General features: G+C 34.5%; 1 protein-coding gene across 2 annotated transcripts in view; it reads left to right on the forward strand.

Moving 5' to 3' along the window:
* Positions 1-22,796, forward strand: part of ROCK2 (Rho associated coiled-coil containing protein kinase 2) — a 137,285-nt gene that overhangs the window by 33,420 nt on the left and 81,069 nt on the right. For both annotated transcript variants that reach the window (XM_082425819.1, XM_082425820.1), the window contains exons 2-3: positions 21,170-21,251; positions 22,281-22,381. In XM_082425819.1, the coding sequence (XP_082281945.1) occupies positions 21,170-21,251; positions 22,281-22,381 (183 nt within the window). The remainder of the gene's footprint in view (positions 1-21,169; positions 21,252-22,280; positions 22,382-22,796) is intronic.

The raw sequence follows: 22,796 nt of genomic DNA on the forward strand, positions 1-22,796 counted from the left end.
AATTTGGACATAGTGTTCTGTGTAATGGTGCTTTTGTAACAGTGATTACAGGGGTATGTCTGTAACTTGAATATAATCCTTTTAAGAAAATTTTTACCTTTTATAGTAATTATTTGCTTTAAGTTTTTGTCTTTTAGTAGCGTATAAGCCACTTGAGTTTAAGGACTATGCCTTAATTACCTTACATCTTTTTTGCAATGAGACAGGATATAAATAAAGTTATTTTACTTTTGCATTTCCAATTTATAGCAATTGTACATGGCATATAGTTACTCATTAATGTTTGATGAATTGAATTTAGATAATTGGATTATCCGTTTTCATAGGTTTTGCCTGTGGGTGGGAATATGCATGAAATTTTAATAAAAGGATAATTCAGTTTTTAGGACATATTCCTTGCATTTAAGGACTATAGTCTCATTTGTAATATACTTTTTTTCCCCTTTATTTGTAGCTCTTGGGGATAGTTTTTGGATATGACATTTAATGAGATGAATATTTTTTCAAGGACATCCATATTTAAGCATCTTATTTGCCTGGCTTTATCACATGCCACAATATGGTTTAGCTATTTGAAGAACGTCTTCAGTGGCAAACATGAAACGGTGAATCATGGGTGCTGGGACACTGGCCAAATTTAATTATGATATGGCTTTTGTAACTTTTAAAAGTTGATTTCAACAGTTCTAATACATGGCAGCATGAAAAGCAAAATTAATAATTGTATAGTTAATATTTTGTTTTCTAAACTTACTGGATTTGATGTCCTGTAAAATGTGGAGGATATGAGACCTTATTTATGGAATATAGCACGTTATATGTTGAAAATTATATTGGTGCCAGCAAATGTAGTCCTAAACCATTCATATGATATTTTAAATGTACTTAACAGTCCTGTGTTTCAGTGTATAATAGTGACTAAAAAGCCGGATATGCAAAGTCTGAATCAGTTCCTTTACAGAACATGTAGACAAAGCATATAGGTCAGTCAAAATTAAAATTGGTTAAAAAAAGAGCAGCAAATCAAAACACATTGTGGTAATGTTTTTAATTGCTACGTTGCACTATGAGGAGAGCATTATTGTTACTCTGAAATGCATATTATTTTTTATTTTTTAAACTTTTTAAAAGATTTATTTATTGACTGATTGATCGATTGCTATGTTGGGTCTTTGTTTCTGTGCGAGGGCTTTCTCTAGTTGCGGCAAGCGGGGGCCACTCTTCATCGCGGTGCGCCGGCCTCTCACTATCGCGGCCTCTCTTGTTGCGGAGCACAGGCTCCAGACGCGCAGGCTCAGTAGTTGTGGCTCATGGGCCTAGTTGCTCCGCGGCATGTGGGATCTTCCCAGACCAGGGCTCGAACCCGTGTCCCCTGCATTGGCAGGCAGATTCTCAACCACTGCGCCACCAGGGAAGACCAGAAATGCATATTACTGACTGAATAGTTTTTTCTTATCCATTTAAAAATATCATAATATGTTTTATTCATTGAGCAGTATACTCTTTTCACATTCAAATCTACTTCGTTCTTTTTTTTATTTTTTTTTTTGCGGGGGAGAAGAATTAATGTTTTATTTCTGTTTACAATGGTATAATTTATTGAATTGCTATAAGTTATAAATAGCTTATGAGAAAAGAGAAAAAGTGTCCCTTATATCGAGAAAATAAAACATTAAAGAACTAGCAAAGTTTTAAACAAAAAGGTTATAAAAATTTTATAATCATCCTCATCAGTTTATTCTGTCCTATTACTTCATTCTTCTTAATAGCTCTGTAGTATTCCATTGGATGTGTTATAAATTATTTATACATTACCCATACTAAAGGACTTTTAAGTCATTTTAATTACTTACATCTAAGTACCAAATGATATTCTTAAAATGCATGTTTATATATTTATGCAGGCTCTAGGAAAAGGCTAGAATTTATTTTTTGTTATTTCCCACATTTCAATTAGTGTTACACATTTTTACAATAAGAACAAAATATAAGTTTATGATTATAATGAAAAGCTTTCCTTAAAAAGTTGGTTAAATATTTGAGGGAAAAAATGAGGTTATTTTCTCTCGTTATAACGTGCACCAAAGTAAATTCCAAATAGTCAGACGGATTGGGGATAAAGGTAGAATATAAAACCATAAACAGCATGAAGCTATATGAAATGCCTATCCGATCTAAACATAACTGATATGAAAGCAATCATGAAGACAAATTAGTAGTTTTTATTTGCTGAAAGTGAACACAACTAAAAGAGAAAGAAAGTTAAAAGATAACAAACTGGGAAAAACCATATGCCCCAGAAGGTGGATAATGCAATAATATTCTTAATATAAAGAGCTTGTGTAAATTCACCATACAACCTCAAATATCAGTAGAAACATGTTTTAAAGGTTTTAGGCAATTCACTAAAGGGCATAGTTGTGTCTAATCTGTCTATTGAATTCTTAATTTCATCTGTTTTTAAGTTTTAGAATTTTCATTTGATTATTTAATAAAATTTCAGGTTCTCTGCTGAAATTCTCCATCTTACTATCATGAACATATTAGTAGTGGTGATTTTGAAGTTTGTGTTAAATTTCTGGCTCTTTTGTGGGTCTGATTTTTAAATTTATTTATTTATTTATTTATTTTTGCTGTGTTGGGTCTTCGTCTCTGTGCGAGGGCTTTCTCTAGTTGCGGCGAGCGGGGGCCACTCTTCATCGCGGTGCGCGGGCCTCTCACTATCGCGGCCTCTCTTGTTGCGGAGCACAGGCTCCAGACGCGCAGGCTCAGTAGTTGCGGCGCACGGGCCCAGTTGCTCCGCGGCATGTGGGATCCTCCCAGACCAGGGCTCGAACCCGTGTCCCCTGCATTGGCAGGCAGATTCTCAACCACTGCGCCACCAGGGAAGCCCCTGTGGGTCTGATTTTTAAAAAAATTTTTTCTAGGTTTTAATGATAGTTTTATCTCTGGTATGATTCCTAATGCTTGACTGACTGCTGGACATTGTATATGAACATCTGCTTAGATGATTTAGGCTCACCTCCTTGTGCCTCCTTCCCTTCTTTGCAATTTTAGTCTCAGTGGTAGGATTGGCTTGCAGCATTAAGTCGGTAGTTGGTGGAGGTAGAAATCTCCCTGTTACATTGTCCATGAATTACATGGTTCTTTTTTAAGAGTCTCAGTTCAGTGTACCAGATATTGGAATTTTAGGGGTTTGATATGTAGCAGTTATTCTTAGGCTGAATTCAGAGCCAGTTGAGAGAGGAGTAAATTAGGTAACTAAATGTATTATTGGTAGAATCTAGGATATAGGTTTAGATTTGGGACAGATTAGATTCATTTTCCTGAATAGATTTGGACTCTTCCAACAGATAGATCTCTCACACAGAGGCAGAATCTTCCTTGCTGTGTTTATCACAAAAATGAGGATAGATGAGAATTAGTGTGTATCATTTATATGGGTCAAGATTCTAGTAAATTAAGTAATTTAGTGTAACTTAAAATAATTGTCAATAGCAGTTGTGCTCACTGTGTCTCTTATATACAACCTATGATTCTTGCATCATATATTTTTATAAATTTGGCTATAAAGCATGGATTTATAGTAAGTTGTAATGTTGAACATGCTGAAATATAAAACATTTTGTGTTCTCAAGAATAATTACAAAATGGAGTATTGTATGGTATTCATGCTTGCAGTATGATGACCTTTATATAAATCTGGTTATTTGCCTTTTATATTGAGAATTTATCTAGGAGTCAGAGACTTTTGTGCCCTCAGAATTCTCTCAGTGTTACATATACTACAATAATGTTGGCAGTTATGAAGTCTGAAGTCTGAACCATATGACTAAGTACAGGAATCTCCCACTTAAAATTTGCTTGACTTTTGATCCCAACTCCAACTTTAACCTTTTAAAAGAAAACTTTTTTTATTGTAAGTAAGACTTTACAGTAATGGCCAAACTCATATTTAGGATTTCCTGAGGGTTGCAGTCAGTGGTAACACAGGTAACGCAAATATAGTTATACTACATCCCTTAAAAAATTCCCCAGATTTTGGGATCAGATTACCATAGTGTGGACTAAGTTAGAAGGAGAAATAAAACATGCCAATACTTGTTACAGGGAAGTTTACCAGGAAAAGAAAGTATCTTTAGGCCATCTTAGTTTGACTTTTATTTTACTTAATTAGTTCAGCCCATTCATAAAACCCCTCAAAAAATGTTGACACAGCTTTTATATTAAATGATTGGTTTCACACTTAGGAATGTTAAACTACCTTTTTGTGTTTTATGTTCTTTTATTTTTTGTTGTTGCTACTTTTTGGCAGTTGTTGAGGAGAGTGATTGAAATAAGGTTTCTGGGTATAGAACCCTAATTTGTAATACTATTTCTATTTGAAATTAGAATTGGATTTATACATTTGGATTTCATTCACTGTTAGTTTGTAAGATGGATGGGGGTCATGTGTGTAGCTAATTAATGATTATCAAACCATGTTTATTAATACATATATATGTACATGCACACATACATACAGTTTCGTGTGTATGTGTTTCATTTTTAGAAGTATTGGGTTAGATTCAGATATGTTTGTATTAAGATATTATTGCCTGTCATTTTGGTGACAGTTGTTCAAGAAAGGAAGATCAGCTGTATTACCTAGTGCCATAGGAGAAAATAGCATTTATAAAGTGAGATGCTACTGATTTGACCACTTTATATTATATATAGAAACTGTTAGATCATTTTGCAGATTTTTGGACTTATACTTTTTTCTTAAATCCAAACAATTCAGTATGTTTTATTATACTGTAAACTACTTGAGATCATTGTGGTTAGCTTAATTATAGTCTTGGTATCAATAGTTTTTCAAGGAAATATGGTAATAAAATATCAGAGACCTCTACTTACGTATGTCCTGTGGTTCACACCATTGACTTAATATGAATATGAGTTTACCATCATTCTTTTTCCCAAGAGAAAACTTGTATCTGTATTTTTCAATCAAGTCTGATACAGCTAACTCTTGTCTGTCAGCATTTGGATTGTTTATACTGTATGTTGTACGTGCTGTTGGTAGATATTTTCTTGCTGTATTAGCTGACTGCAATACTACAGCTTTGTTTCTGATGGAAATAGGTTTGCTCACTAAGCTCTTTAGAGCAGGGACATTATCTCATTCATTTGTGCTATAGACATATTTGTCAAAATGATATCCCAGAACTATCAAATTTAACAGTAGAGTTCTTTTTACCTGTTTTAGTATTCCTTTGCTATGATTGTGAAAGGAAACTTATTTTGTAATTGTATCTTAAGTCCTTTGTGTTCCAAGGACTTTGTGTACCTTCAGTCATTTACTAAATATTTATTTGCAACTACCATGTGCCAAGTCCTGGTTTAGGCCTGGATTAGGCCCTGAGAATGTAACAGTGAACAAAATAGATAAAAATTCCCTGCCATCAGTTTAGATTTTAATGGGCAGCCAGATAATAATAAATAATTAAGATAATTGTATGTAAGATAGTGATTTATGGTAAAGAGAAAAGAGTAAAAAAAGGAGGAAGATATGACTATATAGGGTGTTGATAGTTTAGAAGGTGCCTTTTAAGTAAAAACCTGGTGGAAGTAGGAGAGCTGGGCATGCAGAAACGTGGATGTGAGCATTCCAGACAGAAGGAAATAGCAAATCCAAAGGCCATGAGTCAGGAACATGCCTTGGTGTGGTTTTTTTAAAAAACACTTTAAATTTGGTAACAATTTCAAACTACAGCAAAGTTAAAAAAACACTTCTGTGTACACTTTGCTAGAGACCTCATTCAAGTTTTGTTAATTGCCCAAATAATGTCCTTGAGACAAAAAGGATCTAATCCAGGACCATGAATTGCATCCAGCTCTCATGTCTCTTTAATCTCCTTCAATTTGGAACAGTTCCTCAATCTCTCTTGATTTTCATTTGTTCACATACTGAAGATTACAAGCCACTCATTTTGTAGACTATCTCGCAATTTGGGTTGTCTAATGTTTCCTGATAACTAGACTCAAGATATGTATTTCTGGCTGCAGTTTCATAGAAGTTATGTTGTTTTCTTCTTAATGAATCCTTTTTGGTGGCATACAGTTTATCCTATTAGGTAGTGTTAACTTTAGATCACTTGATTAAAGATGATGTCTTTCAAGTTTCTAGTGCCTCCCACCCCATAATTAATAAGTATTTTGTGGGGAGATACTTTGAGACTATGTAAAATCATGTTTCTATTCCCACTTCAATCCACTAGTTTTAGCATCCATTGATGTTTTTCACCTAAATTAATTTTTACCATGGTGGTTGCCAAAGGGTGATATTCTGATTCAAGTGTTCCTTTGACTTTTATTAGTTGGCATTTTACTGGAAGAAAGAGAATTAATTAATATCTCTTTTTAACTTTTTAAAAAAATTTTTTTGGCTGCAGCATGTGGGTTCTTAGTTCCCTGACCAGAGATCGAACCCGTGCCCCCTGCAGCAGAAGTGCAAAGTCCTAACCACTGGACAGCCAGGGAATTCCCTTTACTTTTTTAAAAAACTTGTATCTTGAAGTAATTATAAATTCACAGGAAGTTGCAAAAATAGTCCAGAATGGTCCTGTGTACCCTTCACCTAATTTCCTCCAATGTTTATATCTTACATAACTATAGTACATTAACAAAATGAGGATATTGACATTGATACAATGCATATGTATAGTTCTATGCAGTTTTATCATCTGTGCACCTCCTTACTTTTGGCACAAGGTCATCTTAAAATTTTCCTGTTCTAGTTCTGGAATCAGCTATTTCTCCAAGGAGCCCTAATTTTTTTTAGTGGAGAAGAGTATTTCAAAACCATGGTCTGGGTGGCAGGTAAGCTCATGGCTGGTGAACTGTCTCTGCACTCAGACCGTTGCAGTGGACAGGTCAAGGAAACATGGGGGTGTCTGTGTGTACACCCACATAGATATTTACATATATATTTTTATATGTCTTTATATATTGGAAATCACAAATTTACACTTATACCTCCAATTCAGCCCAACACCCTGTATTCATTCTAGCTCTTTTTTTCCCCCACATTTGTACCTCTTCTCCCAAAATTAAGAGCTGGTTCCTATTATCATATAGTTACTAATTTGCTCAGTTCTTTCATATGCAGCCAGCTCACCACCCCACCGAACTGTGATGTTGCTCAGATGTACCGTCTTGTGAAGGCCCTGGCAGCTGCCGAACTACCTTCCTACTCTGTTCCACTTATTCCTTGTGTAGGGCCCCTGTTGTGATTTTAAAAACCTTTAGAAGGCCAGTGTGGCTGGAGTAGAATGAGTGAGAATGAAACTAATAGGGGATGAGGCTTGAGAGTTAACCAATTAAGTGGGTGAAGTACGATCATGAAGAGCCTCATAGGTCGTAGCAGGGAATCTGCGCTTTACGCTCAATGAAATGGAAGGCATTGGAGGCTTTGAGTAGAGGAGTGATGGGATCACCTCTGTGTTCCTTGAAAATAATATGAAGGAGAAAGGAAGGGCAAAGCTGGAAGCAGGGAGACCTGATAAGTAGGCTTTTGCAATAATTCATAGGGTGGTGTCTTGAACTAGTGTGATGGTAGTAAGGGTAGTGAAAACTGGTGGAATTCTGAATTCATTTTGAAGGCAATGCTGGCAGGATTTGTAGGTGTTTGGACTTAGGCTCTTGAAAGAAAGAAGTCAAGCTTGACGCCAGAGTTGTTGACCTGAGTATTTGGAAGGATGGAATTGCCATTGACTGAGATGTGAAAGACTAAAAGAGGAAGTGGTTGCAGTGGAAAGAGGTAGGGGCACAATTTTGGATATTGTCATTTAAGATATTTATTAGACATCCTGAAGTGGAGATATGGGTCTAGACTTCAGAATTTTAAGTATCTTGAATAGCGATAATGAATTTGAAAGCCATTGGTACTTAAAGATGAGATGAGATCTCCTATGGAGTGAGTGTATTTAAAAGAGAAGAGGCCCAAGGACTGAGGAGAAAATCAGCAAAAGAGACTGAGAAAGGGCAACCAGAGAGATACATGGAAAACCATGTGAATGCATTTTCATCAAAGTTAATGAAGAAAGATTTTAAAGATGTAGATAATGAAGGATTGTTCAAATAAGCTTATAGGTCAAGTAAAATGTGGATTGAGAAATGATAATTGGATTTGAAATGTGGAGGTCATTGATAAGCTTGAGAAAAACTTTTTAGATAGGGTGGTGGCGGTGGTGGTGGGCGGTGGTGGTGGTGGTTGGGAGGGATTGATTGGAGCGAGTTCTAAAGAGAATAGGAAGAGAAAAGATCGGGGGTGATAGCATAGATTTGTCTTTCAAGGAATTTCTCTATAAAGGCAAAGGGAGAAATAGAATGATAACTGTATGGGAAATAGAGTCAAGGGATTTTATTTTCTTAAGAGCAGAAGAAATAATATGCCAGTGGCAGTAATCAAATAGAGAATAAAAGATGAAGAGATGATAGGGTGGCTGCGGTGGGGGCAGAGGGGAGTAGTTACAGTGTTGTCTGTTAGGAGGTAGGAGGGGATGGGAGATGTAGTGTATGGGTGAGGGGTTGGCTGTAACTATGAATATAATGTACTGTAATGTAATTAATATATAATATAATGGCAGAAAAGAAAGACTATATGGGTACAAATGCGGGAATATGAACAGATTTGGTGATGAGAGCTTGTGTAAGTTCTCAGTTGATGTAAGAAGCCAAGATCTTAGCTGAGAATGAGGTTGGGAGAGGAGATTTTTGAGGTTTGAGAAGAGAGGAGAAAGTGTGAAATCATGAAGGGGAGAGTGGGAGAGACAATGGACCAGGGAGATAGTCTAGGATTGTCAGTCAGCAGAGGGCCACTTGAGCATGGTTGTGTGTTTTTTAAGTCACATTTAGTTCTGGAGGCGCAAATACTGAGTAGAGAGAGTTGGATTTCACCAGTGATGTACTTCTTCCAGGAGAGTATGATTAAGAGGAGTACGAGGGTAAGCACAGGGCAGTGACTATGATGATTGACTGGAATACGAATTATGTAAAGAGTAAACATAAGAGTGGAGAGGATGAAGGACAGTGGAAAATGATAGGATCTGGAATGAAGGTCCCTTTTGAGTCAAAAGATTGTTGGAGTTGAAGTATTAGAGTGAGCTAGTAAGATAAGAGGTGGTGGTCAATGAGTAGGATATTTAAAATTGAGATTATGAGGTGTTGCAATTATTGGTAATGGTAAGGTTAAGGAGACCACACAAGTGGATTGTCCAGAGTATTAGGATATCTAGGAGTATAATGACATCACCAAGAATTATGACAGGATTAGTGTTAGAGAGTGTGTCAGTTAGCAAGGAACTAAAATCTTCAGAGACTGAGGGTCAGTGACGGTGGGTGGCGGGTGCATAAGAAGGGACGTGGTGGGTGGCTGATGATGTGTTTCAAAGCTCACAGTTTGCAGAAAGAGGAAGAGTGATCTAAGATTGACCACTAGAAGCAAAGAGAACATTTACCCCACCTGCAAGATCTACCATTTGAGAGGGTTGTAATGTAAGATAGGTAGTGTCATCAAGGGAAAAAGTAAGGTTTCAGCTAGAGCAGGAAGGTGAAAGGAATGGTCATAAAGAAGTTCAAGATAATAAATGAATTGCATATCTATGTGAATAATACTAACATAAATACCTACTTTCTTGCTTTACTAAGTGTAACTTATTTAATCTTAGATAATTGTATCACCAGTGTTTGAGGGCAGACTCTTATCTGTGTAAGGTTTTATGACAGAACCATTAGAGGAATCAAATTGAATTTGAAGAATTCTGTACTTAAGGAATTTACAGCTAATAGATGTGATAAGCACTGTGTAGGAATAACTGTTGTAAGTAGAAAGTGACATGTTCATTGAAGAACATGTAATATGTCAAATTTCAAAAGATGGGAAATTTTTATCCTGGCATATGAAGGAGGGCTTCATGGAAATGAACTGCATTTGAGCTGGTCTTGAAGCAGAGATAAGATTTGGCAAGTAGAGATGATCATGAAGAACATTTTCTTATGCTTAGCACTCAGTCGTGGTACATGGTTGCCCCTTGACAAATGATTAGTAAGTGTTGAATGTTCTGTGGTGAAAGACTGATGATATAAGCAAAGTTACGAGGGTAGAAAGATCAGTGTGAAAGGTTAAAGTTTTGTTGGTCTAGGCAATGCTCTCAAATAGAGATAATGTGAGTCAAATATAAAATTAAAATTTTTCTGGTAGTCATATTTAAAAAAATAGAAAGGTGAAATTAATTTTAATAATGTATTTAACCCAGTATAACCCAAATATTATTTTAACACGTAAAAAATATTAATGAGATATTTTACATTCTTATTTTGGTACTAAGTCTTTGAAATCCAGTGTGTGTTTTATAGTTACAGCATATCTCAAGTTGGGCTATCGCATTTCAAGTGCTCAATGGCCACCCCATAGCCAGTGGCGTCTGTATTGGACAGTACAGATCTAGAGCAAATATGAGTGAAGAATAGTAGAACAATGGGAAGTAAGATTGCAGAAGGTTGGTGGGGCCAGATGGCACAGAAGTTTGAATGCTAGTTAAGGATTTTCTTTTCTAAGCATTTGTAAGCTGTCAAATAATTTTAAGGAGAGCATGAAATGTACAGATTTAAATTTCAAGAAGATTGACTACTTAATAGTAGGCTGGAGATGGGCTGGAGCAGTGGGTGATTAAAGGCAAGGAAACAAGTTAGTAGGTAATAAATAATCAGAATCTGAGCAAAGCATAATGGGGAATGGAGTAGAGAAGGAAGCACCTGTGAGACCTTAGAGGAAGTATCAGCAGTACAGAGGGAATGACTTGATGTAAAGGACAAAGAAAAGGATTTCTGAATCTGACTTACATAAAACGGCACTGCTTATTAGATATAGAGTAGGTAAGATTTGAATGAGAAAATATGAATTGTTTTGGATATGTTGATGCCAAGATGCTGGCTGAATATTTATTTACCCAACAGTCTTGGGGCATATATTCGCTACTTTAAATATGAAAAATAAAAATGTTTACCTTTAAGGATAATAAAAAATTCATTACATTTAAGGAATTTGTGATCTCCAAACTATTACTCTTGTATTCCATCAGTAAAAGAGTTTTGAAATATCTTCAAATAGACATGTCTTATTTATAATTTGTGTACATCTATTAAAATACTGTGTACATTATAAAATACACATAAAACAGGAGTTCAAAAGTATAAGCTAAATCTATAAACATATTTTTGAGATATTTATGACACCAGAAAAACGTTTCTCATTAAATTAAATATGCTTAATTGCTTTTAAAAGTTTTGGCTTCATGTTGTTACAGTGAATTGAAGATCAGGTTTGAAGTTCAGTTTATTTTGCTACTGCGTTTTAAGGACTATCAGGATTTTTTTTTTTTAATTTCACAAAGATATATGGATACAAGTGGAAGAAGCACAGTATATCAGTGGCTGCAGTTATTAATCACAACACTCATTTTCCAGTTCCGTCCACTAGTTATACGACTTTTTTGTGTGGTTGTTGAAATTCGGTTAGTAAATTGCTGTTTTCTCTGATGAGGCCAGTTCTTGAAAGCAAATCAGAAATAATTTATTTTTATATTTTAACATATGGCTGAACATCTTTAACTGGGTCAGAAAATTATGTTTTCAAATTTTAAAAACATGGATGTGAAAGTTAAAAAACAATTTTAATAGGCCAAGCATCTTATTATCTGCAAAATTCACATATGGATGGAAACATTTCCAGACACACCCTTTTCAAAAATATTCCTTCCATAGCAAGAATTTCTTCTAAAAAGAAAGTTTTTCTTTTCTTTTCTCACTTGTTGTTAACATATTACCTTTACTGAGACAAAATCTATTAATTTTTCCTCCAAATGTTCGCCAGCATACTATAATAAGTACTCGTTACCATAGGCAAGATCAGATTTGGAACACTTGCCTTTTTATAGAATAGAAGAAAAATGGTAATTCATCTCTAAGTTCAATAGCTTTTAAAAGTTCATTGTGACAAGATAGCTAGAAAACTTTTATGTGAAATTAAAATTTTTGATGGTCGTTCTTCATCTCACTACAAAGAATTGAAAAATTCTGTTACACTTTAACAGTCTTATTTTTATAAATTTTACAGTGTTGATGACATAGCACTTTGTGCTCTTACGGATTTAATTTCTTAGTTGTAAAAGCTGTTCAGTGAATGAATTGCATGTATATACTATATGTAATGTAGTTCTAGAGGCAGTTTTGTATTTCAGCTGAAGTATCAGTTCTCTCAATGGTTACTGTTACAGAGGTTTTTCCTTCAAATATAGTTTTTTTTAAAAAGTTTTATTTATTTATTTATTTATTTTTGGCTGTGTTGGGTCTTCGTTTCTGTGCGAGGGCTTTCTCTAGTTGCGGCAAGTGGGGGCCACTTTTCATCGCTGTGCGCGGGCCCCTCACCATCGTGGCCTCTCTTGTTGCGGGGCACAGGCTCCAGACGCGCAGGCTCAGTAATTGTGGCTCACGGGCCTACGTGCTCCGCGGCATGTGGGATCCTCCCAGACCAGGGCTCGAACCCGTGTCCCCTGCATTGGCAGGCAGACTCTCAACCACTGCGCCACCAGGGAAGCCCCAAATATAGTTTTATTAAAGAAATAATTTACTATTGAGAATACAGTATATTTTCATTACAACAGTATCCAACCATATTTTAACTGATCAGGTTAGAAAAAGTGTGTACTTTCTTCCAATTGTGTAGTAACCCTCTCTTATGGAGTAATTTATTTTGTTGCTTATTACATCAACTTTTCAGTTTTTTTTTTTCTGTGTGCGTTCCAAAGATACTTGGTCTCAAGAAAATGTATTTTAGTTTGTTACCATATTGTTTTTCATAACATTTCAGCCATTAGAAAAATCCAGTGTTTCCCAATGATGTCTGAATTAAAAACAAAAAAACGAAACCTTTTTTTGATGTTAAAGAAACAAACAAGTTTTATTTTTTTATTTTAATAAAAAATAAATTAAAAATAAAAATAATTTAAAAAAAGAAACAAAACTAAAACACAAGGCTTTCAAACGTTTATCATTAAGCTCAATGAAAATTTGTAAAATTCTGGGTAGCACACAGGCATTAAATATTATGCAAATAATTATAGAGATTTTTTTTCATGTTCCTGTTGTTTAGGTTTTAAATTGTGATGGCTTCAGTCATTAACATGAAATATGAATTTCTGAAAAGCTTTGTGTTCTGCAAAATCATGCACCATAAATAACACAGCTTATGAGAATAATAGAGTAGGAACAGACTGTGCAAAACCTATACAAATTTTAACCATAACACTAACAAAAACAATAATTCAAATAAAAATAGCAACAAAGTTAAATCTCTGCTGGCATTTGTACCCAGCATCACAGACATTTGAATATCTGTAGCCTTAAACCCTGAGGCTTGAGCTTTTTTCTTTGAGATTTAGGCCTATGAAGGCCTTTATTTCTATAGCCTTCTTTATCAGGTTTTTGTTTGTTTTTAACAAAGGAAAAATATCTTCTCAGCTTTTTCATCTGCACTTGTAACCTTACTAGATAGCTTAATGTCATGAACAGTGTAGGGGTTTTTGAAGCTACTATTTGTACATTAGTAAGGCATTTCTGCGTGATATTTGGCTTTTTTCTTAATGTCATCCTGTATTGCTAAGGCTTTCTCTTTGACTTGAGAAAGCTTGCCCATCATTTAAAAACATTAACAAGCTGGAAAAAATCACATATTTTACTTAATTGAATTATTCCCTTACTTTTCAGTTACATGTGGGATAATTTGTGTTACAGAAATCCAGATTATAGCAGTACATCATTAATGATTATGGATGTAATTCCATATTTCAAATAGGCTTTAGGTAATTTTTAATTTGGGGGGCAGTGATGTGATTAGCTTGCCATTGTTTTTAGCCCCATAGTTTGGGCAATAAGAGCTTATATAAGGAGTAGGTTAAGAGTTAATACTGCCATTTTCTTTCTGTTTCTACTAATTGCATTTTGGTATTATCTTAAATCTGTGATTATATACATTACATTCACTTTAAAAATAGCTTTATTGAGGTGTAATTGACATAAAATAAATTGTACATAATGAAATTGTACAGTTTGGTAAGCCTTGGCATATGTCTGCACCCCAAAATGGAATGCTTTTTAATCTGCTTGGTAATATTTCTACTAGTAAAGTTTTAAAAATCTGGGTACATGTAAGCTGTAGTATGTCACAATTCAATGAAAGCTAACAAGAGTGAGATGTTGCTGAAAACCTCTATGTTAAACTTACAATTTTTTAAGCTTAAATGTGTAAAATTGTAATATTTTCTTCTTGCACCTCAGTGGATCATCTTATACATTCCCACTGAGTACATTTACCCAACTTGGGAGATTTCTGAGGTCCGTTGGATATTTGTTGGACACTTGGAAATACGGTACTGAGTCCCAGGGTAGAAGTCAGTAGAGCTATGAGCCATAGAAGATGGTTCTCAGAATAAAGTTCACATATGTGCTTGTTTCGCTAACTACTCCCTTTGAGCGTAGGAGAAATTATGGCTATTTGTGAGTTCCACTTAAGGGTGATTTTATGTTCAGTGTTTTTAAGTGATTGTCTTTTAAACCAGTGATACTAACGTGTCTCTAAATTGACAAGAAATTGTTCCTACTTGAAGTACTGTTATTGCCAGCAATTGATCAATAAGCAGAGGAATTGTGTATGAAATGATGGTAATCAGCCTTTAGAAACTTTAGATTTGCCTAAACTATTAGTTTTCAAATTGTTTTAGCAATGAGACCTTTTCTCTGCCAAATAAAAATTTATAGACTACCAAAATGTAAAACAGACCAAAATATAGTGCATTAGATTCCCTTACCAAGACTTGCTCACTTCTTCTATTTGTAGGGAAGTGCACATACAGTGGACAAAAGAGAGATGGGACAGATATTGAATCTAAAAGGTTTTAAAATTTTTTCTAATTTTTAGAAGTGTTACTAAAAAAAAAAAATTCCCTCAGATGTGTAGAAGAAATACTGCTTCCTGGGTAAGGAAGAGGTACACCTTGCTTCTGTAGTTCTACTGAGAAGAATATTTTGCTTTTTCACTAAAAGTAGGTGGGCCAGGGACTTCCCTTGTAGTGCAGTGGTTAAGAATCCGCCTGCCAGTGCAGGAGACACAGGTTCGAGCCCTGGTCCGGGAAGATCCCACATGCCGCGGAGCAACTAAGCACATGTGCCACAACTACTGAGCCTGCGCTCTAGAGCCCGCGAGCCACAACTACTGAGCTCGTGTGCCACAACTACAGAAGCTTGTGCGCCTAGAGCCCGTGCTCCACAACAAGAGAAACCACCGCAGTGAGAAGCCCGTGCACCGCAACGAAGAGTAGCCCCTGCTCGCCGCAACTAGAGAAAGCCCGCGCGCAGCAACGAAGACCCAACACAGCCATAAATAGATAGATAGATAGATAGATAGATAGGTGGGCCATTGAGTCTGTACAGCTACATAAGTAGTCAGAGGGAGCAAAGAGCATGTTCTTTAAAAACAACCACTAACAACTATTTTTGTTTTGCTGAAATGTTCTTCACTGTTCCTAGTGGTAGTTGTATGGGTAGCAGAAAGAGCTACTTCTGATTACAACTTTTGCTTTTGTTATGTACCAAAATGGCTCTGTCCCAAAACACTTTTCCATTTCCTAATACATTCCTTTTCCAGTGGGGGTTTTTATGAGAATTAAATGAGAAAGTGATTCTACTCTATCTGGCACAAAGTAGCTGCTTAATGAATGTTGATTTCCTAGTGTGATTTGTGGGTATATATTTTTGCCCTTTAATTTTCCTGTGAACTTGGTTTGTAAAGTACTTGGTTGTGCCTTAAGTTCATTGTTTAGATTTGATTAATATTTGACTGGAAAACTGAGGATATTATGTTTGTGAGTATAATGGATGTGATACTGAAATATTTTCAGTGATTGTTTTTATGTGGGATATAAAATGAAAGAGTTAAATCTCTGTAGTTTTAAAAAATATTAGTGAGAACTGTAGTGACATATCAAATAATGGTGACATGTCTAATAATAGGGAAGGACAGTTTTGTGTTTGAAATTCTTTTAATTCCATCTCAGATTCACTCAGCAGTGAGTTCCACTTCTCCTTTACAATTGCTGGATTGGTTTTAAAAATTACAAGAAACGTATTTTTCTTTACTTGGAAGATGGGATACAGAATATAAGGTTGTATGACTCAACAAGATACCCTCCCTCCCAGCACTTCAAACACAAATAAGGATTTAAAAGTGTTTGGAGGATAAGTCTCTAGAATAGAAAACCTTCGTTGAAATTTAGCAAACTTGGGGAGTTTTTAACTAATTTTTGTCTCATACTTCCTCTCTGATGAAGTAGACAGTATATTAGATAAGGTATGTGAAAATGCCTGAGAATAGTGATGGCATACAGGTTTTTAAATGTTTTACTGTTTATTTGCCCCTGTGATGTTTTTATCTTGTCAGTTAATTGATTGTTGTCCAGTACATCCAAAACAATTTTAATGATGTATAACACACACACACACACACAAAGTATATATACTATATGTATTGATATATAGCATGAAAGGCTTAAGATCAGTGGGAACTGTATTCTTTGTTCAGAGGTTCCCCTTCCCCACAATTCAGAGTTCAGGTTTTAAACAAGTTTTTGTTATAATATTCCCTTAACTGTTCTAAATATGAATTTTATTCTCTTAGACACCTATTACTTCATTAATGTACCACCTATATTGTTTTGTAGAGAGCTTTAAGAGCTGATTTTACTATAGCTATAGGTAAAGATTCATAAAAGCAAACCAGAAAACAGTTCTTACGCTTTGTTAAATTAGCTACTCAAGCTTATGGTGAAGTTAACTTATATCACACAAAATATGTACAGGACACTTTCACCCAGTACTCTTTAATTTCTTATTTTCCTAGATAACTTTTTTTTCCTTCAAATATTCTTTTTTGATAGGGGACAGGATAAATTTAGTCTGTCATTAATTTGGTTGACAGACCTTAAACTAATGTACTTACAAAGCTATATTGTAAAATAAGCATTACGTATTTTATTCATCTGATGTTGATAAATGATAGCAGATTAGTTAATATTACTTAGATTTTTCTAGGTGAAATAGAAAGTGTACTATAAAAAATAATATGGCGTATACATAAGATTCAGAACATTTTCTGCATGCTTATAGGGGGCTTTAAAATCTATATTTTATACACTAGCGATGGATTTGTTTGGCCCCACTGTTTTTACTTTTGTGTTTGTATTTGGAGTTGTAATAACAGAAGGCGAAAATGTAAATATTACAAATTCATTTACATGACACTTCCTGGTCACTTATCTGTACAGCAGATACACAGAAATATGTTTCCTATTTTGTTGTCTTAACTTTAAAATGTGGATATTGTTCAGTACTCTGTTAGAGGAATAACTTTATTAACTTTAATTTCAATAATAAAGTATAAATGTATCATAAAATTCTAATTCTGTCACTTATAAAATGTATTGGCTGGGGCAGGTTTTTTAACCTCTGTAAACTTCAGTTTCTGTGCCTACTAAATGTGAGTATAATAAGAGTACCTAGTTTATACATTGTTGTGAGGATTAAAATGTTGATTGCTTGAGCTGTGCTCAGCACATGGTACAAAGTAGTCAAGAAAAGTTCCTATTATTATTAATAAATACTGTATTGACCTGTGTAATTTAGTTATAGTTTTTGGTAGATAGACTGTAAGGTATCACATAACTTATGGTCAAGTTGAATGCTTGGTATTATTTAGGGTCTGTGAATGTGAACTCACAGTAACATTTTTTTTTTTTAATTTGGCTGCGCACTGCGGCTTGTGGGATCTCAGTTCCCCAACCAGGGATTGAACCTGCGCCCTCATCAGTGAAAGTGCGGAGTCCTAACCACTGGACCACCAGGGAATTCCCAGTAACATCTTAAAGGAGGTTTTTGTTTTGTTTTTTAAACATGCAGCAATTATAGAAAAACAAGTGCTAAGAAAGTGGTGAACGGTGGTTTGGAAATAACAAAGTTATTATCTAAATAGCTTTTATAGAAGTCACTGATGACCTCAAAGTGTCTAATGTCTCAGTCTTGATTTACTTGACTTACCAGTCATATTGATTTTGTGGATCACTCTCTCCCTCTTTGCTACATGCTTCACCTGGCTTCCAGGACACCACAGCAGTCTTGAGTTTCTCCCTCCTTTACTACTTGCTTCTCAGTCTCCTGTACTGCACAGTCTCTTAATAAGTGGTGTGTCCCAGGACTCAGTCCTTGGTCCTTTTTTATTTGTCTACACTCACTCCTTTAGTGATCTTATCCAGTTTTATGGCTTTAAATACCACCCATATACTCACAACTCATAACATTATGAAACTTTCAGCTAAAAGATAATTTGCTGCATTTAACAATTGAAATTCCTAGAAGGATGTCTCCATCATTTTGCTTATCACTTTAGACATTCCAGGTTGGTGAAGTCTTTCTGACCTCCTTCCTTTTTTTTCTTTTTCTTTTTCTTTTTTTTCTCGGTGGATGCATTTTATTTGGAGATTTAAAAACAATTAGATATTTAGAAGCAGTTTATAGTGAGAGTAAAATCAAGTCCAATACTTCATTCCTTCATGGCAACTAAAGTATAAAAGGCTCTGTGTTCAGGAAAAGTTAGGAAAATAGGCCATTCTATACATACTTTTTTCCACCATGATGATTGTAATGGGAAAAATTGGGTGTTGGCTTGTACCTGTTTATTCAGAAAGAGAGTAGAATAAATCACTTTTCTCTCTGCTGTCCTCTGGTGCTAACTTTTTACATACAGGCAACCCAAGTCAGTTCCAGTATTACAGCTGATTCACATATTTTAAACCAGTGATATTAGAGATGCGGGAGATCTGGTAACTGGGCAAGCTCTGGGGGCTTAGTTTAAGATTTTCTTGAAAGCTGTGTCTGATCTACCTCTTTATGCAGTTTCATATGAAATTTGGGCAATAAGATTTTTTTTTAGTGTCTTTTTAGGAGCTGGGATTTTCACTCCAGCTACCGTTTTCCCAGTAATCAGTCTGGTTTTCGCCCATTACCACATTTAGGTTCTTTTAATTCTCAATTATTGGTCTTACAGCTTTCTGCCCTGAAATCCAGTAGATCTTTGTGACTTTAGCTCCTACTTTAGCTCCTACATTGCTCAGCATTTTTCTTTCTCGTTCTTGAATGTTTTGTGGTGGTGGTGTTTTTTTCCTTTCAGTGGGGCTATGACTTTTAAATGTTCTCCTGTCATTTCTGTGCATTTGAAAGTAGGGAAAGGGACAAATAGTGTTAATTTTCTTCATTGCTTTGAAGTTTTGGTTGTAGGCTTTTCTTTAATATAAGTTTTATTCTTTTAAAAGTTTCTTTATCTTAGCTTTAGTATCACTTTCTATGAAAAGAATCACAGTTGAAATCACAAGACACTGAAAAAAAGTCTTACCTCTTAAGGTTTATATGAAACTGCTTAACGAGGATGGTCATAGACATAGGCTTTCATTCAAGTCTTGAGGTAATCCAGCAACTGTAACTCAGTATCAGTTTTGTGTACTGAAAATTCTAGTATCTTTTAAAAATTCAGAATTTGTTTCTTAAAAAGTGGTACTAAATAGAATAAGTTTCAAATGTAAAAATTTATAAACATAGAACCTTAAGTATAAATGTAAATATATAAATATGTATTACCCCTACATTATCTTCTGATGTAAATTATTAGCAAATTAAGGTATTTTTTAGTATTATTCAAAAATAAATATTACCAAAAAAACTTACTGCACAAGTGAAATAGTATGTGATCTTTAAGAAATGGTTTAAAAAAAAACAAAATAGTATTATTGTTGAGTTGAGCAACTGTTCAAATGTTCCAACTGCTGAAAAAGCTCTCGGACTCTACACTAGTGGGGTATATTATGGGAAAATATTTATAAACTGATTCCAGTTTTTTCCTGTTTATTTCATCTTTGTGTAACTCCATTTCTCTGTGATAACTTTCAGTTCTTCTAGAATTAGTAAATTAAAAACTCAAGTTACCTTTCTAAGTTTTGCATGTAATTTTCCCCACATTTTCTCCCTACCCAGATCCTCAAAAGTTCTCTTTATTACTGTTTTGTTTTCTGCAATCCTCCAGGTTCCTTCTTTCCCCTTCCAAGCTTCCACTGGTGGTTAAGATGAGGGAGATGAGTTAAGTATATTGAACCTCTAAGATTTAGGTAGTATTTTGCTACATCGTTTTCTAATAGCAAGATCTTGGGCATGCCAAAGTCACTTAATCTCTCTGAACTTTAGTTTGTTTATTTTTTTAAATGAGAATATGTCCTTCTGCCCTCCTCAGTTACTTGGGGATGAAACAATATATGCACTAGTGTTTTAAAAATACTGTTTTCTTCACAAGCATATCCATTGAGTAATTTGAGACTTGGTTTGTTTCTTACTAGTTTTTTTCACTCCCACCAACTTATATGTATGTACTTTTTCATATTTTGATTATAAATTTAATGCATGCTTGTTGTAGAAAGTCTGGAAAATACAGAAAACTTACAGAAGAAAATAGAAACCTGAACAGTGCATCATCCTGTTTTCATGTTTTTAGGGGAAATTTAGTTTTGAGCCTGAATTTCCTGAGGGTAAAGATAGTTAGTGTCTCACTTGTTTTTAGATTTTTCTATTCTTTGTATACACTAGGCACAAAATTAATGCTTGTTGAATGAATGGGAACTTAGTCTGGATGTATTTCTTAAAGTAAAAAGCTAGGTAAAATTTTACTGGACATTGGAAGAGAGAAAAGACATCTGACTAGCAAAAATAATAGTGGATGCATATTTTAAAATGACATTTTTCTCTTGGCTAAAACTACAATGGAAAACATGATAGGGTCAACCCTAATATTCTCTGGCAGAAGTTAAGAAACTATTTAAAGCTATTGGATATGGTGCCACTGGGGGCAATTTCAAATCAAGGTGGATTAACATTAACTCAGTGAGAGCAAAACAATAAAATTTAAAGGCTTTTTATCTTGAATGCTTGAAAATTGTAACAACTTTCTTTTTTCTCTTTTTATTTTTTTGTTAAACAGGATGGCTTAAATTCCTTGGTCCTTGATTTGGATTTCCCTGCTTTGAGGAAAAACAAAAATATAGATAATTTCTTAAATAGATGTAAGTATGTGTAAACTTCATATTTGATCATATGGCTCTACTTTTGATAAGAGATTTATGTTTAATGAATATTATTACAGTCCACAAACTTATAACTTAACTTACTAAATTTAAATTTTTTTTAGTTTGCCATTTGATTTATTTAAATACTAATATTCTTTATTTCAAAGCAGAATTGCCAAACCAATTAAAGTATGTAAAGTAGGTAAAGTTCAAGGTTTTGATTAAATTAAGATTGCTTAGAATTTCAGGACAGGTCATTTATGGCAGTTCCAAGAGAAGTTTTCAATTAATGTTAACAACTCTAAGACTTAGCTTTACATTACCCAGAAGACTTAATGAGCTTTATGTTTGTATAAATGTAGACATTTCAGTATAGCTAATGAAAGATAATGTGATAACAGATATTGCCATAAACGTAGTAACTATTAATATATGCCAGTATTGATGTTGCAATGAAGTTGTAAATGAAGTTGAATTCTGAGAATAAGAAATTCTCAAAATAATTGTATACACTTTATGTGAACACAGTATGCTCTTTAATTTGTAATTAATCAGAAACTAGGCTGTTTTCCTAATTAAAAAATCTTATCTATAGTTATCAAATCTACAATACGTGATTACTGTTTTTCAAAGAAGTAAGCTACCAACATTCATGACTGAGATGAGCCTTGCGTACGTTCGTAGCAGCTTTCTGCAGTGATTCAGAGTGTACTCCAGGGTCGCCTGGGTCGTCGCAGTTTCAGCTGTCATATAACTTGCCAAGCAACAGAGTCAGAAACAGAATAGTTTAACTGCTACTTTTTGGTAGTCATTAATGTGTTTATATGTGTTAAACCAGAGAGTTTTTGTCCTTTGATGTAAAGTGTATGTGTCTTAGAGTTTTAAATAGCAACATTTAAAAACTGACGGATTTAGCTGGAAACAAAGCCCAGTTTCTTGAAATAAAAATTTGTTTACAAATATGGTGATTATTTTAAAAGGTTGCTTATAAATGTGATTGATATTATGGTGATCTTTTTACTGTAGATGAGAAAATTGTGAAAAAGATCAGAGGTCTACAGATGAAGGCAGAAGACTACGATGTTGTAAAAGTTATTGGAAGAGGTGCTTTTGGTGAAGTCCAGTTGGTAAGAAAGAATTTGTTTTGTTCTTTTTATTATTTCTTTTAATGACATGGTTTTGTGAAACATTATCAGTGGCCCTTGAGTAAATCTAATTTCTGTGTCCAACCATGCCAGAAAATTAATTTTATGAGCTTGGTCAAGTCATTCCATCTCTGAGAGCCTCAGTATCTTCATCTATAAAAAGAGATAATTGTGCTGTAAATACCAGGTCTTTTCCAGCTCTGAAACACTGGGATTTAGAATAAGGCCAACTTGGCTTCACTCATGATCTGCCTAACAGTTAATATTCTTCCAGAACTACTGTGTTTTTATTTAGTATGTTCAGATTAATAACATCTCTGCTTAATTAACTGAGATTTATTTAGATATACGAGAAACCCAACAAAGGCATTTTAATAACTGAAAGTAAATATAAAAC

This window comes from Balaenoptera physalus, assembly GCF_965194825.1.
Source record: "Balaenoptera physalus genome assembly, chromosome: 15".
Taxonomy (NCBI): Eukaryota; Metazoa; Chordata; class Mammalia; order Artiodactyla; family Balaenopteridae; genus Balaenoptera; species Balaenoptera physalus.